General features: G+C 41.5%; 1 protein-coding gene across 1 annotated transcript in view; it reads right to left on the reverse strand.

Annotated features, from left to right (window-relative positions):
* The window catches only part of LOC311134066 (voltage-dependent L-type calcium channel subunit alpha-1D-like), a gene marked incomplete at both ends in the record, with an annotated part of 81,822 nt that overhangs the window by 16,940 nt on the left and 46,420 nt on the right, over positions 1–18,462 (reverse strand). The window contains 16 exons of the mRNA XM_084167662.1: positions 210–320; positions 844–1,002; positions 2,413–2,614; positions 2,740–2,886; positions 3,130–3,182; positions 3,640–3,747; positions 5,583–5,670; positions 6,063–6,169; positions 10,755–10,814; positions 11,588–11,717; positions 11,817–11,943; positions 12,042–12,075; positions 12,216–12,316; positions 12,682–12,802; positions 13,288–13,495; positions 13,651–13,876. Of these exons, the coding sequence (XP_084023788.1) occupies positions 210–320; positions 844–1,002; positions 2,413–2,614; positions 2,740–2,886; positions 3,130–3,182; positions 3,640–3,747; positions 5,583–5,670; positions 6,063–6,169; positions 10,755–10,814; positions 11,588–11,717; positions 11,817–11,943; positions 12,042–12,075; positions 12,216–12,316; positions 12,682–12,802; positions 13,288–13,495; positions 13,651–13,876 (1,982 nt within the window). The remainder of the gene's footprint in view (positions 1–209; positions 321–843; positions 1,003–2,412; positions 2,615–2,739; positions 2,887–3,129; positions 3,183–3,639; positions 3,748–5,582; positions 5,671–6,062; positions 6,170–10,754; positions 10,815–11,587; positions 11,718–11,816; positions 11,944–12,041; positions 12,076–12,215; positions 12,317–12,681; positions 12,803–13,287; positions 13,496–13,650; positions 13,877–18,462) is intronic.

The raw sequence follows: 18,462 nt of genomic DNA on the forward strand, positions 1-18,462 counted from the left end.
CCAAAGACACCTACAAACATAACAGGCACAGACAAAACACCAACAAAATAGACAAATTGGGATCTATGTGAGATGGGAGATGCACAACAATGTATGTGTGTGTGTGTGTGTGTGTCCGTCTGTGTGCACACATGCATGCATCTGTGTGTGTGTGTCTGTCTGCGAGTGTGTGTGTGTGTATGTGTGTGTGTGTGTGCGTGTGTCCTTACCCTTGGTTTGAAGGCGATGAGTTTGAGAACCATCTCTGCAGTGAAAACAGCAGTGAAGACCATGTTGAGGATGTCCATCACATAGTTAAATGTTGCAGACTGGCCATAGTGCTACAGGAGAGGGAGAGGGAGATAGATAGATGGAAAGGGAGGGAGGGAGAGAGAGAGAGAGAGAGAGAGAGAGAGAGAGAGAGAGAGAGAGAGAGAGAGAGAGAGAGAGAGAGAGAGAGAGAGAGAGAGAGAGAGAGAGAGAGAGAGAGAGAGAGAGAGAGAGAGAGAGAGAGAGAGAGAGAGAGAGAAGAGAGAGAGAGAGAGGAGAGAGAGAGAGAGCGAGAGAGAGATAGAGAGAGAGAGAGAGAGAGAGAGGAGAGAGCGAGAGAGAGAGAGAGAGATATAGATAGATAGATAGATAGATAGATAGATAGATAGATAGATAGATAGATAGATAGATAGATAGATAGATAGATAGATAGATAGATAGATAGATAGATAGATAGATAGATAGATAGATAGATAGATAGATAGATAGAGAGGGAGGGAGAGCGACCAACATTTTTTATTTATAATAACCGGAGTATAATAACAAATGTTACTACAAGACTGTGGCCTCTGAATGGGTTGAGCTTCTTCTTACCTGCACAGCCAGGCATAGTGTGTTGAGCATGATGAGGACGAACATGATGTATTCAAACCCTGTGGAGTTGACCACGTACCAGAACTTATACTGGTAGGGGTTCTTAGGGATATACCTCCTCAACGGACGGGCTTTCAGGGCATACTCCACACACTGACGCTGTAGAGAGAACACACCCACACAGTTATTCATTACATACCTGTACACACAGTATAGTATACATCAGGGTTTCCGTTAGCCGCTAATAACCGGCTTTTGGCCAATTAAAACATTGAAAAGTCGTTAAATAAAATACTCAAAAAGACTAAAGGCTGTAATCACTGCCAAAGGTGCTTCAACAAGGTACTGAGTAAAGGGTCTGAATACTTATGTAAATAAGGTATTTCTGTTTTTTATTTTTAATACATTTGCAAAAAAATCTAAAAACCTGTTTTCGCTTTGTCATTATGTGGTATTGCATGTAGATTGATGAGGATTTTATTTTTTTGTATCCATTTTAGAATAAGGCTGTACCGTAACTAAATGAGGACAAAGGGAAGGGGTCTGAATACTTTCCCAATGCACTGTATGTGCTAATTTGCATAATTTTGTGGAATTAAACTGGCTCGTGTGTACAGTATATTCGTTATGTTTCTTATTTATCACAAGCGTACAGCATACAGATACAGAGCCTTTGAGCGGAAAAACTGTCAGACAGTGCGAGATATTTTCATCTCTGTCACATGAAACCGCTCGCATGTGCGGTGCGTTTTGACAACGGTGTTTTCCCGTTCATTTCCCATCAACAAACATTCACACATAGTCTACTGCCATGTGCACATTGCTGCGCTCATAATGTGAAGAAATAATCGTTTATCAACGTTTTAAGATAAACGTTCTGATCTGTTGCATCAGACTCATTGCTTTTTAACGTTTTTATTTTTATGTAGCCTAGGCCTACTGGATGTATGAATTTGGGATCTATCGTCTCACAGCTGTCCCAGAGTCTGTTTGGAATAGGCTATTTCTTTCTCGCCAAGCTGACCAATAGAATAGGCAAACTTTTCTACTATGGGGGATAGTAGATTGGCATAGGCTAGTGATTTTGCTGTTCGTTACTCATCTTGTTGGCTGAGGAAAAGTACATGTGGACAGTTATTCTAACATCTACAAAGTGCTCATCAGAATTTGGTGAGAAGGACCGCACATCGTTGCATCCTCTGTTAATATGAATTACTATAATCTAAATTTGATTTCTGTCATTCTGAGCACCGTTGGAACGCCCTAATCAGGTTACTTACCCAATGCATATGGGTCCAGTAAATTTCTCAAATGTCAGGTCAATTTTAATGCTGCTGGTCAAATGTCTGGCGGCACATTTTCCTAACGGAAACCCTGGTATACACACAAACTGCATGGCAACACACTGAGAACACTAGTGTGGGGGAGGACCAGCAGACTAGACAGGTAGTACCACAAAACTCATAGACACACATAGACACCACATGAACACACACGAACACATGCGCACGCACCCACACGTTTTGTTCTTCTAAACACACACACACACACACACATACAAGAACTGACCTGGTTCTTATCAAGCTCACAGTTCTTGTACTCTTTCTCTCCCTGCTCCTGGAAGGTGACGATGACGAAGCCGACGAAGATGTTCATCATGAAGAAAGCGATGATGATGATGTAGATAATGAAGAAGATGGAGATCTCGATGCGGTAGTTGTAGATGGGACCCAGGTTCTCCCTGTTCGAGTCTATGGCCTTGTACAGCAACCTGAGAGAGAGAAAGTGCGAGAGAGAAGAGAAAGAGCATTTTTGTTTAATTGCTATTTTTTATACGCAAAAATATGAACGTGTATAATATTGTATTTGAGTACAAAATATGAGAGTGTGTCTTACGAAGGCCAGCCCTCGAAGGTAGACACGGTGAAAAGAGCCATCATAGCCATCAGCACGTTGTCAAAGTTGAACTCGCTGTTGTGCCACACTCTCTTATGGATGGCCGGCTGGTTCACGTCCCCGTCCTTAAAATGGATGTAGGTGCCCCTGGGAGGTTAGAGGTCACAGGGGTTAGAGGTCAGAGGTCAGGATATAGGGTTAGGCCTATGATGTACAGTATATAAACAATATGAATATTGTGAATATGTATGTCTATGGGCAACATGCTCAAATCAAAGACACTACAGAACACATACTGTAGAGTAAATTAAAGTATTTATGGTACAATATGACTGGTGTCAGTTTACTGTATGTAGCTATAGATGGACAAATGTATCAAAAGCAACTGACTTGCATTCGTCTGGGCTGGACTTGGCTTCGTCTGTGCAGCGGTAAAACTTCCCCTGTGAAGCAAACACACACATCTTCTAAATGGTGCTGATATAAAATTAACCCTGGACACAGTGTCATTGTCTGGGATAGTGTCTACACACCAGGGTCTTATTAATTAGGACACACCGTAGCAAAATATTTTGCAACGGCAAATGAAAACAAGCATTTCATATTGGACGGGTTTCAGTGGTCCCCCGTGTTTCAGTCAGTTTTCTTCCAATTTGGTGTTACAGCGCTAACAGTGTTGTTAGGGTAATGTTATAGTACTGATCTTAGAACCAGTGTTACGGTGCTGACAGTGCTGTTACGGTAGTGTTATAGTACTGATCTTAGAACCAGTGTTACGGTGCTGACAGTGCTGTTACGGTAGTGTTATAGTACTGATCTTAGAACCAGTGTTACGGTGCTGACAGTGCTGTTACGGTAGTGTTATAGTACTGATCTTAGAACCAGTGTTACGGTGCTGACCTTAAAGAGCTGTACTCCTATGCAGGCGAACATGAACTGCAGCAGTGTGGTGACGATCATGATGTTACCGATGGTCCTGATGGCCACAAACACACACTGGACTACGTGCTGCAAGGGTCAAAGTAAATATTTTAGCAGTCATTGAATGGTAAGATGGCATTACTTTGATGAAAGGTAAACAATATATGTAAAAGAAGAGGAAGAAGGAGCTATAGCAATGATACAGATGCGGGAACGATAACTTTTTTTAAAACCTGGTACAGGTTTTTGTAACAAACTATCACAAGTTTACTGCAGTTGTTCTACCAATACTGTGGCAAGTACTACAGTGATCCCCTGCTGATTTTGTACGTTTGTCCACTGACAAAGACATGATCAGTCTATAATTTTAATGGTAGGTTTATTTGAACAGTGAGAGACAGAATAACAACAAAAAAATCCAGAGAAATGCATGTCAAAAATGTTATAAATTGATTTGCATTTTAATGAGGGAAATAAGTATTTGACCCCTCTGCAAAACATGACTTAGTACTTGGTGGCAAAACCCTTGTTGGCAATCACAGAGGTCAGACATTTCTTGTAGTTGGCCACCAGGTTTGCACAAATCTCAGGAGGGATTTTGTCCCACTCCTCTTTGCAGATCTTCTCCAAGTCATTAAGGTTTCGAGGCTGACGTTTGGCAACTCGAACCTTCAACTCCCTCCACAGATTTTCTATGGGATTAAGGTCTGGAGACTGGCTAGGCCACTCCAGGACCTTAATGTGCTTCTTCTTGAGCCACTCCTTTGTTGCCTTGGCTGTGTGTTTTGGGTCATTGTCATGCTGGAATACCCATCCACGACCCATTTTCAATGCCCTGGCTTAGGGAAGGAGGTTCTCACCCAAGATTTGACGGTACATGGCCCCGTCCATCGTCCCTTTGATGCGGTGAAGTTGTCCTGTCCCCTTCGCAGAAAAACACCCCCAAAGCATAATGTTTCCACCTCCATGTTTGACGGTGGGGATGGTGTTCTTGGGGTCATAGGCAGCATTCCTCCTCCTCCAAACACGGTGAGTTGAGTTGATGCCAAAGAGCTCGATTTTGGTCTCATCTGACCACAACACTTTAACCCAGTTCTCCTCTGAATCATTCAGACGTTTGTTGGCAAACTTCAGACGGGCCTGTATATGTGCTTTCTTGAGCAGGGGGACCTTGCGGGCGCTGCAGGATTTCAGTCCTTCACGGCGTAGTGTGTTACTTATTGTTTTCTTGGTGACTATGGTCCCAGCTGCCTTGAGATCATTGACAAGATCCTCCTGTGTAGTTCTGGGCTGATTCCTCACCGTTCTCATGATCATTGCAACTCCACGAGGTGAGATCTTGCATGGAGCCCCAGGCCGAGGGAGATTGACAGTTATTTTGTGTTTCTTCCATTTGCGAATAATCGCACCAACTGTTGTCACCTTCTCACCAAGCTGCTTGACGATGGTCTTGTAGCCCATTCCAGCCTTGTGTAGGTCTACAATCTTGTCATCCTTGGAGAGCTCTTTGGTCTTGGCCATGGTGGACAGTTTGGAATCTGATTGATTGCTTCTGTGGACAGGTGTCTTTTATACAGGTAACAAACTGAGATTAGCAGCACTCCCTTTAAGAGTGTGCTCCTAATCTCAGCTCGTTACCTGTATAAAAGACACCTGGGAGCCAGAAATCTTTCTGATTGAGAGGGGGTCAAATACTTATTACCCTCAAAATGCAAATCAATTTATAACATTTTTGACATGCGTTTTTCTGGATTTTTTTGTTGTTATTCTGTCTCTCACTGTTCAAATAAACCTACCATTAAAATTATAGACTGATCATTTCTTTGTCAGTGGGCAAACGTACAAAATCAGCAGGGGATCAAATACTTTTTTCCCTCACTGTATGATACATGAAGAGAAGGAGTAGGAGGTTTACAGTCTACCTTGAGACCTTTGGCTCTGTTGATGGCCCTCAGGGGCCGAAGCACACGCAGGACCCTCAGAATCTTCACCACTGAGATGGCAGAGGACCTAAATGTCATCACAGGAACTTACTGTCAGAAACAAACTTGCACTCTCTAAATACAACCATTCATTGCCATATCTAACCTGACCATATCAATTAAAAATGATGTGTTAGGACAGTGTGCAAGAGAGACGAAACAGAGACAGAGGACAGAGGGAGAGAGCGAGATGAATATGAGGATGAAGAGATAGATAGCAGAGTGAGAGAGAGAAAAAAAAAGAGAGAGAGAGAGAGAGAGAGAGAGAGAGAGAGAGAGAGAGAGAGAGAGAGAGAGAGAAAGAGAGAAATAGAGAGCAAGAGAGAGAAAGAAAGAAAGAAAAAAAGAAAGAAAGAAAGAAAGAAAGAAAGAAACATAGGAAAGTAATAGTGTGGGTGGAGGGTAGCAGCATGTACTGACTGGATGCAGAAGGAGACCAGGGAGACCCCCACCACCAGCAGATCCAGCAGGTTGAAGGTGTTCCTACAGAACGCTCCTTTATGGAGGAACGCCCCATATGTGGTCATCTGGAGGGAAGGGCAACAGACAATAAGTTAGAGGGGTAACAGACAATAAGAAATACACACAAATACACACATTAACACAAACACAGAGACATACACACAACCCACTGGGCACAAACTGGTTGAATCAACGTTGTTTCAACAGAATTTGTCATCATATTGTGATGTGGAATCTACGTAGAAAATACTTTGGATTTGAAAAAAGTCACCAACTGTTGTTTGAGGGTGAAATTTCAACCACAGGATTATGTCATCATGGTAAAAAAGATTTCCACATAGACAAACCTTGCATGAAATATGTTGAATTTGTACCTTTAAAACAAGGTCAGATCTTCAACGTTACATCCACTATCAGAAAAAAATATATATAGGCTGGGCAGCACCTCGTACTGGAGAATGTATCTACAGTGAGGGAAAAAAGTATTTGATCCCCTGCTGATTTTGTACGTTTGCCCACTGACAAAGACATGATCAGTCTATACTTTTAATGGTAGGTTTATTTGAACAGCGAGAGACAGAATAACAACAAAAAAATCCAGAAAAACGCATGTCAAAAATTTTATAAATTGATTTGCATTTTAATGAGGGAAATATATATTTGACCCCTCTGCAAAACATGACATAGTACTGGTGGCAAAACCCTTGTTGGCAATCACAGAGGTCAGATGTTTCTTGTAGTTGGCCACCAGGTTTGCACACATCTCAGGAGGGATTATGTCCCACTCCTCTTTGCAGATCTTCTCCAAGTCATTAAGGTTTCGAAGCTGACTTTTGGCAACTCAAACCGTCAGCTCCCTCCACAGATTTTCAATGGGATTAAGGTCTGGAGACTGGCTAGGCCACTCCAGGACCTTAATGTGCTTCTTCTTGATCTACTCCTTTGTTGCCTTGGCTGTGTGTTTTGGGTCATTGTCATGCTGGAATACCAATCCACGACCCATTTTCAATGCTCTGGCTGAGGGAAGGAGGTTGTCACCCAAGATTTGACGGTACAAGGCCCCGTCCATCGTCCCTTTGATGCGGTGAAGTTGTCCTGTCCCCTTAGCAGAAAAACACCCCAAAGCATAATGTTTCCACCTCCATGTTTGACGGTGGGGATGGTGTTCTTGGGGTCATAGGCAGCATTCCTCCTCCTCCAAACATGGCGAGTTGAGTTGATGCCAAAGAGCTTGATTTTGGTCTCATCTGACCACAACACTTTCACCCAGTTCTCCTCTGAATCATTCAGATGTTCATTGGCACACTTCAGACGGGCCTGTATATGTGCTTTCTTGAGCATGGGGACCTTGCGGGCACTGCAGGATTTCAGTCCTTCACGGCGTAGTGTGTTACCAATTGTTTTCTTGGTGACTATGGTCCCAGCTGCCTTGAGATCGTCGACAAGATCCTCCCGTGTAGTTTTGGACTGATTCCTCACCGTTCTCATGATCATTGCAACTCCACGAGGTGAGATCTTGCATGGAGCCCCAGGCCAAGGGAGATTGACAGTTATTTTGTGTTTCTTCCATTTGCGAATAATTGCAACAACTGTTGTCACCTTCTCACCAAGCTGCTTGGCGATGATCTTGTAGCCCATTCCAGCCTTGTGTAGGTCTACAATCTTGTCCCTGACATCCTTGGAGAGCTCTTTGGTCTTGGCCATGGTGGAGAGTTTGGAATCTGATTGATTGATTGCTTCTGTGGACAGGTGTCTTTTATACAGGTAACAAGCTGAGTTTAGGAGCACTCCCTTTAAGAGTGTGCTCCTAATCTCAGCTCGTTACCTGTATAAAAGACACCTGGGAGCCAAAAATCTTTCTGATTGAGAGGGGGTCAAACACTTATTTCCCTCATTAAAATGCAAATGAATTTATAACATTTTTGACATGCGTTTTTCTGGATTTTGTTGTTGTTATTCTGTCTCGCACTGTTCAAATAAACCTACCATTAAAATTATAGACTGATCATTTCTTTGTCAGTGGGCAAACGTACAAAATCAGCAGGGGATCAAATACTTTTTTCCCTCACTGTATCTACAGCTATCCTTTGGTCTCCCATTAAGGGTTTTAACCAAGCCCAGCCCTGCTTAGCTAAGATATTTGTCATGACTATTACTAATGTGCTATCGTGAGTATGATTGTTGTGCGATCTCCACTTAACAACAAAATAGATTCACTGTTGCTATCGAAGTCATTCCAAAGGGTAGGTTTAACAGAGCAAATTAAATGTGACCATACTTTATCACTCATATATCATCAATGATGCTATTTAGGACTATATTGCATTTGCAAAGTCATCAACAACTATTATTTCAATTCAACACAGATTTAAACTAAAAATACACAATACAATAGGCCTAGGGTTTCAAGCTCTGGTTGATTTAAAATGTAATTATATTTAGTGATATTGAATTGTGTTTGGTTCTCAATGCAACCAAATATCAACATTTGATGGAGATGGATCTTCTGCTTGGATAGTTCCATCTGTGCCACTGACTTAGTCTGGCTTTAATTCCATTTTGTCTACAAATTAATAATTGATGTTTAAGGAGAATTTATCTTCTGCTTGGATAGCTGGTTGCGTTGACAACAAACACAATTCAATAAAATACAGCCTATTAACTTGTCGACAAGCTAACAAATTATATGTTGGATTCACGTCTCCAACTCAACCAAAAGTTAAAGTTAAAGAATGGGATTTAAGCCAGTGGCTCAGATGGAACTATCCAAGCAGATAAATTTCCTTTAAATGTTGATATTTGGTTGCGTTGTCAACCAAACACAATTCAATATTACTTTTGTAATACAGTAAAAGTCTACCTTACAAACTAATGTAACATTCAACCTTAAAATGTGTAACACACCCATGGTCACATTTTGAGGTTATTGCAACTATAAAGTTCTTCTTATGTAATAATTTAAAGCGTGCATGTCCAAGATAACAGGTCGTCGCAGGTCTGTGGAAATCTTGGAATTTGGTTGTGCTTTTCGATGGTTGAAAGCATAGTGATAACACATTGGAAATGCAACTAATTTTGGCTGTGTTTGTGAGTGGGTGAATATAGGTTGTAATCTCATTGATCATTGTCTCAACCAAATATTACCCAGTTTTCCACGTTGAAATGACGTGGAGACCCCAGTGAGAAGTACACAACACCACAAGACAAACAGACACACCTACATAGATAAAGGAGTAGAAACAGCAATAATACAGCACTCACTCTAACACACACCCACGTACACCCACATAATTCCACACTCTTGTAGATCACTCTATTTCAGGGTGGCGAGCTCAGACTCCATCGCAGCTACCATCGCCACCCCACGGCACCCTGGTACATGAATGTAGTAGTAAATCATTCATTTCCCAATCCGCTAATAACAGGGTACCTCGCAGCAATAAAACATGCAGTTATTATGTCTACTACCTGAGAGGAACGATAGGATCGAACGCTCTAGCGATTGGAAAACCGAATCCCCTTACTGACACATTCATGTATGGCCGTTTCCCTTAAAGCACATTCCTTCATGTTCTTTAATAGCTCATAATATAAAGGGGATGATAAAGCAGCTCCCACTTAAAAACGTCAGACTTCAGCAGGCAGAGAAATAAACAACCCAGCAAAAGGAAGTCTTGTTCAAATCATAAAAGTAAAGTTCATCGTCCTGAGTGCATGTAAATGTAGAGACCAGTAGAACCTCCAGCGAGGGAGGGAGTAAAGAGCTAACTGAGAGTTCTAAACGAGAATGCAGGGTATTGCTAACGCAGCAGGACCAAGCTGAGCCGGGACGTGTTCATTAGGCACCAAACTGAAAAAAACGGACTGAAACAGGGAGGGACTACCTGAACTGGTCCAATAAGAAATGCTAGTTTTCGTATTCCGTTGCAAAACATGTTGCTACGGTTTGCCCTAATGAATACGACCCTGGACAGGACTGTGCAGGTTAGGTCTACCCTCTTAACGGTTCTGGAGGAAACACTACATTTCTATGCACTCAGTCAGTCAGGGGAAAGCCCATGCTCCACATGAACATGGTTGGTTTGCCCCCTCTTTTATGGCTTAGTATCTGAATAGCAGTCAGTCAGTATGAGATAGAGGCATGGAGTTGGCTTTGACTGGAGATGGCCTTAGATGTTTGTTTTTAAACTACCCCAAAACTCCCCCAATGACTTCAGGTTCAACTTCAGTCAAAGCTACATGTTTGAAACAGTGCATTGATAGCTGTTTCCTTGCACAAAGAGTTGCATCATTTTTTGAGAGTTACACAAAATTGTGTCGTCGGTCGAAATTCCAAAAACCTTTTCAACTCAAACGTGACAAACATGATGACACCAATCTGGGTTAGTTTGTGTCTGATTCCTTCCTGGATTATTAGTTTCTTGATTAGTGGAAATTGAACAACTCTTGTGTTAGTTAGTGTATGTGTAGTAGTAGTTGTAAGTGAGTTAGCTAATGATGACAATCTAAAAGTTAAAAGAGGTGCCATGGAGAAAAAAGAGAAAGAATAGAAACTGAAAACCAAACAAGGCAGGTAGTACTGTGGTGGCAGCAGGTGACACACAAGGAGAGAATGCAATAAGGCTCTCTGTCGTCATTAACGGGGGTTACCTTCAACATGATCTCAAATGTAAACATACTAGTGAAGACATAATCTGCATAGCCTAGGACCTGGAAGGCAACCAGACGTTTGGGAGTGTTACTGTGGGGGGCAGTTAGTTGACAGCACAGAGAGGCGGACACAGGCCATTTACCTTCAACAGGATCTCAACAGTAAAGATAGCCGTGAAAGCATAGTCAAAGTAACCAAGTATCTGCAAAAAGCAACGTACATGTTTAACAACAATTATACAGGTTATGCAGCATATGTTCATCAAAGACATTAGAAAAACAAGTGAGAGTGGGATAATCCATGTGTGCAGGAAAGAGCATAGGAAATTACTTAGTATGCATAAACAGAACATCAACAGTATTCATATAAATGAATCAAATCCATGTACGGTAGATTACAATATATTTTATAATACAGTATCTATTCATCATATAGTTTCATTGAGAGCATCTGCATGATGTCATCCACCCACTACCACAATGATATCATCTTTAAGTTCCCGCAGCTTGAGCTTGAGGTTAAGTTAGTATGATGAGTTGAAATAACGAAACTCAAGTCAATGAACCTGCTGCCTCCGAGCATCATGGGGAAAAGTTCAGGAAAGAGTTATCTTTACCACGGTACTCTGTTAGTGTCTCTCAAGTTAACATCAATCGCAACAAACTAAATCACTAAATCAAGGTAAATAATTAACCTTAAAATAATGTTACAAGTCAATACAGAATTTGTCTTCACTGTACGTACTATGTACTACTACAAAGCCTATCAGTTGAAAATCAATTGCTGTATACCGTGTGTTCCTCTAACCTAGACAGAAGGTTCCTGTACTTACAATGTTGCGAGCAGAGAAGTTGCGTATGGGGTCCTCTGCAGCGAGGGAGACAGAGCTGAGCATGATGAAGACCAAGATGAGGTTGGTGAAGATGTGGTGATTGATGAGTTTATGACATCCCACCCGGATCCTGAGGAGAACAACAGACATTACACACATCTCTGAGAACAGGCTCAAGAACAGCCACTTGATGTATGTGTGTGTGTGTGTGTGTGTGTGTGTGACCTACGGGTTGGTCTTGCTGAAGATAAAGAAGGCGGTGCCATCAGGGATGGGAGTGATCTTCTCCTTCTTGACCAGTTCAGAGATGGGTGGGCGTGGCCCTGCTGGAACCTCCGGCTCCTCCTCCTCCTCTGCTGCACAGACAGGCACACACACAGTGAGACAGATCACACACACACACACACACACACACACACACACACACACCCGCGGGCCTGTTCTCTAGATGTACCTGCAGCATTCTCCTCTTCCTCCTCCACTGGCACCTGTATCCAAAATAAGTGTCATAATTTAGTTTTTAACGTGTATTTTAAACTATTTCATAGCATCACACGTGATGTGTTTCACATGTATACAATGACACTGAATAAACCTGAAGCACAATAAGTCTGGGATGGAGTTTTACCTCTTCCTTTTTCACTTCCTTTTTGTCTCGCGGAGCATTGAGAGACTCTGCGTCTCCCAAGTTGTCCACAGCGATAGCCAAGAAGACGTTCAGCAGGATGTCTGAGCAAAGGGTTCAGTCAAGGACAAAAGGAAGACACTGACACAGAACCTTCAGAATAGGAACAGAGAGAAAAGCAGTGCTTGTGTCCAAGTCAGAAATGTTCAATGCTGGATGGGAGGAAACGGCCCAGGAGAAGATGGTTATTGTGTTTGGGCTAATACAAACCTCCCAACTCTGGAGTGTCTGGATTAGAGGAGGCTGTTTTGGGTGGGTTTTATATGTTTGATACCATCCCATTCATACCATTCCAGCCATTACAATCAGCTCCTATATCTCCTCCCACCAGCCTCCTCTGGAACCTAGGTGAGCGCAGATTGTGATTATTTGGGCTGTTGATAGGATGAGTGTTGTAAAGAAAGGATACAGTTTCCGCAGATGAAGAGGATGATGAAGTAGAAGGAGACGATCATCCCTGAGGAGGAAGGGCCGCCGTATGCCATGATGCCGTCATACATCACAGCGTTCCAGTCTTCACCTGTTAGGATCTGGACACAACACACCCAAATACACTCAATCATATTGGATGCTGCACAGATAGAGGCCCTACAATTCATATGTAATTTTATGGATACACATACAGCATACACTGGTAGTACAACATAACATACTGTACAGTACATAACATATATAGACTATGGGACATCTTACTCTAGTTATGTAACACACAACATAAAAAAAACACACAAAAAAAACAACATACAGCATAAACAAACACACACTCACCTATTGTGGAAAAATGCATTTAAAATATAGGGAGCATTACTTTTTTCACCGCGAGCGGCGATCAGTGTTTACCCATCTGTATTCTACCACTACCTCGTTGGGTTAGCCCCTATGTCATGATGTCATCACCAGGAGGCTCTCCTTATATACAACATTCACTAAATACCGGTAGCTCATGAGGTTCTAGATATAAGTGTGTGTGTGTGTGAGAGAGAGAACACACCCACACACTGTACTGTTCACACACCTGAAACACAGTGAGCAGTGCCTGGGGGAAGTTATCGAAGGTGCTCCTCTTGGTCTGTGTCTCGTCGAAGTTGAACTTGCCTCCGAACACCTGCATGCCCAGCAGGGAGAAGATGATGATGAAGAGGAAGAGGAGGAGGAGCAGGGAGGCGATGGACTTCATGGAGTTGAGCAGCGATGCCACCAAGTTACTGAGAGACTGCCAGTGACTGAAGAACAGAGAGATGGTAAGGCCAAATCACACACACACACACACACACACATGCATACATACACATAGGCACATACGCACACACACACACGCACACAAAGAGATCAGTGTCTAGGGGCGACTTCACCCTACTCCACATGACAGTGGTCTCACCGTGTGACCTTGAAGATCCTGAGCAGGCGGACACAGCGGAACACAGAGATGCCGAGAGGAGACATGATGGCCAGCTCCACCAGGATGGTCTCTGTGATGCCTCCACACACTACAAAGCAGTCGAAGCGGTTGAACAGGGACACGAAGTAGGCCTGCAGGCCCAGACTGTACATCTTGGTCATCATCTCACACGTAAAACATCCCAGCAGAACCTTGTTTGCCACGTCTGGAAACACCAGGACAGAGGGAGGTGTCAGTCAATATAACACATTAACACAGTATAAACTAGAAAGGTAATTTTCCATGAAGATAAATTGTGTGACTTGCTTCAGTTGGCCAAAATTATTTTTATTGTAGTCAAAGAAATGTTGAAAAATTAAGGCTAGTGTTTTAGTAGAAGTAGTGACTGCAGTAGTGGTGGATGTAGTGACTGTAGTAGTAGTAGTGGTAGCAGTAGCATTAATAGTACTAGCATTATTATTAGTAGCAGTAGTAGTAGCAGTAGTAGTAGTAGTAGTAGTGAGTGTGGTAGTAGTAGGCCTTATAGTAGTAGTAGGTTAATATATAGAGTGGTATTGTGAAGGAAGGCACACTAACTACAGTGAGGGAAAAAGGTATTTGATCCCCTGCTGATTTTGTACATTTGCCCACTGACAAATACATGATCAGTCTATAATTTTAATGGTAGGTTTATTTGAACAGTGAGAGACAGAATAACAACAAAAAATCCAGAAAAAAGCATTTAAAAAATGTTATACATTGATTTGCATTTTAATGAGGAAAATAAGTATTTGACCCCTCTGCAAAACATGACTTAGTACTTGGTGGCAAAACCCTTGTTGGCAATCACAGAGGTCAGACGTTTCTTGTAGTTGGCCACCAGGTTTGCACACATCTCAGAAGGGATTTTGTCCCACTCCTCTTTGCAGATCTTCTCCAAGTCATTAAGGTTTCGAGGCTGACGTTTGGCAACTCGAACCTTCAGCTCCCTCCACAGATTTTCTATGGGATTAAGGTCTGGAGACTGGCTAGGCCACTCGAGGACCTTAATGTGCCTCTTCTTGAGCCACTCCTTTGTTGCCTTGGCCGTGTGTTTTGGGTCATTGTCATGCTGGAATACCCATCCACGACCCATTTTCAATGCCCTGGCTTAGGGAAGGAGGTTCTCACCCAAGATTTGACGGTACATGGCCCCGTCCATCGTCCCTTTAATGCGGTGAAGTTGTCCTGTCCCCTTAGCAGAAAAACACCCCCAAAGCATAATGTTTCCACCTCCATGTTTGACGGTGGTGAAGGTGTTCTTGGGGTCATAGGCAGCATTCCTCCTCCTCCAAACACGGCGAGTTGAGTTGATGCCAAAGAGCTCGATTTTGGTCTCATCTGACCACAACACTGTCACCCAGTTCTCCTCTGAATCATTCAGATGTTTATTGGCAAACTTCAGACGGGCCTGTATATGTGCTTTCTTGAGCAGGGGGACCTTGCGGGCGCTGCAGGATTTCAGTCCTTCACGGCGTAGTGTGTTACCAATTGTTTTCTTGGTGACTATGGTCCCAGCTGCCTTGAGATCATTGACAAGATCTTCCCGTGTAGTTCTGGGCTGATTCCTCACCGTTCTCATGATCATTGCAACTCCACGAGGTGAGATCTTGCATGGAGCCCCAGGCCAAGGGAGATTGACAGTTATTTTGTGTTTCTTCCACTTGCGAATAATCGCACCAACTGTTGTCACCTTCTCACCAAGCTGCTTGGCGATGGTCTTGTAGCCCATTCCAGCCTTGTGTAGGTCTACAATCTTGTCCCTGACATCCTTGGAGAGCGCTTTGGTCTTGGCAATGGGGAGTTTGGAATCTGATTGATTGATTGCGTCTGTGGACAGGTGTCTTTTATACAGGTAACAAGCTGATATTAGGAGCACTCCCTTTAAGAGTGTGCTCCTAATCTCAGCTCGTTACCTGTATAAAAGACACCTGGGAGCCAGAAATCTTTCTGATTGAGAGGGGGTCAAATACTTATTTCCCTCATTAAAATGCAAATCAATTTATAACAGTTTTTACATGCGTTTTTCTGGATTTTGTTGTTGTTATTCTGTCTCTCACTGTTCAAATAAACCTACCATTAAAATTATAGACTGATCATTTCTTTGTCAGTGGGCAAATGTACAAAATCAGCAGGGGATCAAATACTTTTTTCCCTCACTGTATACGTCAGAAGTAAGTGGAATTTCTAGTGGTCTTGCTGAAGCAAGTCACATTAATTAGTGGTTCTCATTCTTAGAATGTGCTCCCCCAGTGATATAATTAGAAATGTCAGAATTGCCCATTACATGGCAGTTAATTCAACAGTGGGAAAGTTAACGTAATGAAAGTAGTTGATGCGGTTAGTATAACAGCTGTATCGTTTGATTGGTAGAAGATATTTCTGTTGTATTTCAAATTTGAATAGCAGATAAACACACCAAGATGTAATACACAGTAAGTTGTTATGTAAGTCGTTTGGAAAGTGGCCTAAATTTCAGTTGACACATTTTTAGAGAAAATGTAATTGATGTGGTTACTAAAACAGCTGTATCGTTTGATAGGTAGAATATATTTCTGTTCTGATTCAACATTTTAATAGTAGACTGATTTCATACCTTTTCCAACGGTTGGGAAAGTGGTAAAAAGAGCTGATTTGTGTCAAAAGTTACATTGGTTATTAATTGTCTAATTCTTAGAATGTGCTCCCCCAGTTCTATAATTAAGCAATAATGCCTGACAAGGTGTGGTATATTGGCCAGTATACATTTACATATACATCATTTAGCAGACGCTCTTATCCAGAGCGACTTACCACGCCTAAAGGCTGTTCTTACACACAACACAAAGTGGAGTGCCTGGATACAGCCCTTAGCAGTGGTATATTGGCCATATACCACAAACCCCAGAGTTGTCTTATTGCTATTATAAACCGGTTACCAACATTAATATAACAGTAAACAAGTAGTTTTGCATCATACTCGTGATATATTGTCTGATATACACACAGCCAATCAGCATCCAGGACCCAAACTAACTGGTTTATAATTAGACATTTCTGAAAGTTCCATGGCAGTTAATTCAACAGTGGGAAGTTAGCTTAATGAAAGTAGTTGATGCGGTTAACTAAAACAGCTGTAACTCTTGATTGGTAGAAGTTATTTCTGTTCTTTTCAGATTTGAACAACAGAGAAAGAGAACAATAATTCGTATGCTCTTTTTTGTCAAAGTTTTTGGGAAGGTGGTTAAAATATCCGTTTTTAAAAGTAGAGTTTAATTTTTTACTTGGTTACTAAAACAGCTGTATTGTTTTTTTTGTGATTACTGATCAATTCATTTATATATTTATAATTAGTATGTTTTGTTATCTGTTTTAACAAACCTTTTTATTTTTGTACTTATGTATTGTATATACTTTTTTGTGGTGTGGTTTTCATATAAGCCCTTGGGCTTCCAACAACACCTGCACACCGTTTTTTTATTTTTATTTGTATCTGTATTGTTGTCTATCACTTGTTTTCTTTTGTGCAAACAAATACAACTAAAACTAAATTGGTAGAAAACATTTTAGTTCTGATTTCAGATTTGAATAGCAGAGAAGTAGACTAAAGCCCGGTTCAGCTACAACAAACAACATGGTTTTACGCAGTTTTAGAACATTTGCTTGATCTGAACGGTCTATTTTTAGAACGTCTCATGTCGGCTGCTTGATTTTCCCACATGTCAAATCTTAGCTAAAGACTGGCGATGAGACAGATCCATTTAGCCAATCAGAGAACAGTGCGCTGACGTTCTGTCTGTGTTTAGACAAGCAGCTAGCAAGTCAAGCAGACAGCTAGCTAGCTATTTTGCTGCAGTAATAGCTAGCTTGCTAATATTTCTTCTCTGTCAAGTCACGAAGTGTGCCCTGTTTCTGGAGCATGTATTTAATGATACTCGTTCGCTACAACACCATGCTACAACAAGTGGCAACTTTGTTTCAAAGTTTCACCACATCATTGTAAAAAGAGTCACGTTATAGTGGAATCGTTCTCGACCATGCATCTCGTCTTTTTGATCTGAATGCCCCGTCTTTAGTCAGCTGTTTTACAACACACAATTCTAAAACTAGCTAATTTTGTCTCGTCTCATCTCTCCTTATGTCGGCTGTTGTATCTGAACCGGGTTTAAGATTTCATACGCTCAAAGTTTTTATCTAAGTTGTTGGGAAAGTGGTCAAAGTAGCTGATTTGTGTCAAAAGTCACATTGTTTACATTAAAGTGGATTACGTTTTTTGGGATTACAAAAAGCTTAATAGTTTAAAAATTATAAAAGGTATCAAAACGTTGTACAGTGTTGGTCAAAAGTTTTGAGAATGACACAAATACTAATTTTCACAAAGTCTGCTGCCTCAGTTTTGATGATGGCAATTTGCATATACTCCAGAATGTCATGAAGAGTGATCAGATGAATTGCAATTAATTGCAAAGTCAACACTGCAAATATTGACTCTTTGTATAAACTTAATGTAATTGACAATAAAAGCCTTTGACACTTATGGAATGCTTGTAATTATACTTCAGTATACCATAGTAACATCTGACAAAAATATCTCATAACACTGAAGCAGCGAACTTTGTGAAGACCAATACTTGTGTCATTCTCAAAACTTTTGACCACGACTGTATGTAAGCAAACTATTCCAGACCAGTCTACATGTTTTAAAGTTTTAATAGCTTTTCTAGCTTAAATGGTGTAAGAGGAGTAGTGGTACAAATAATAACTTTAATAAAAAGTCAGAAATAAGTACAAGAT

This window comes from Coregonus lavaretus (assembly GCF_964263955.1).
Source record: "Coregonus lavaretus genome assembly, chromosome: 8".
NCBI lineage: Eukaryota > Metazoa > Chordata > Actinopteri > Salmoniformes > Salmonidae > Coregonus > Coregonus lavaretus.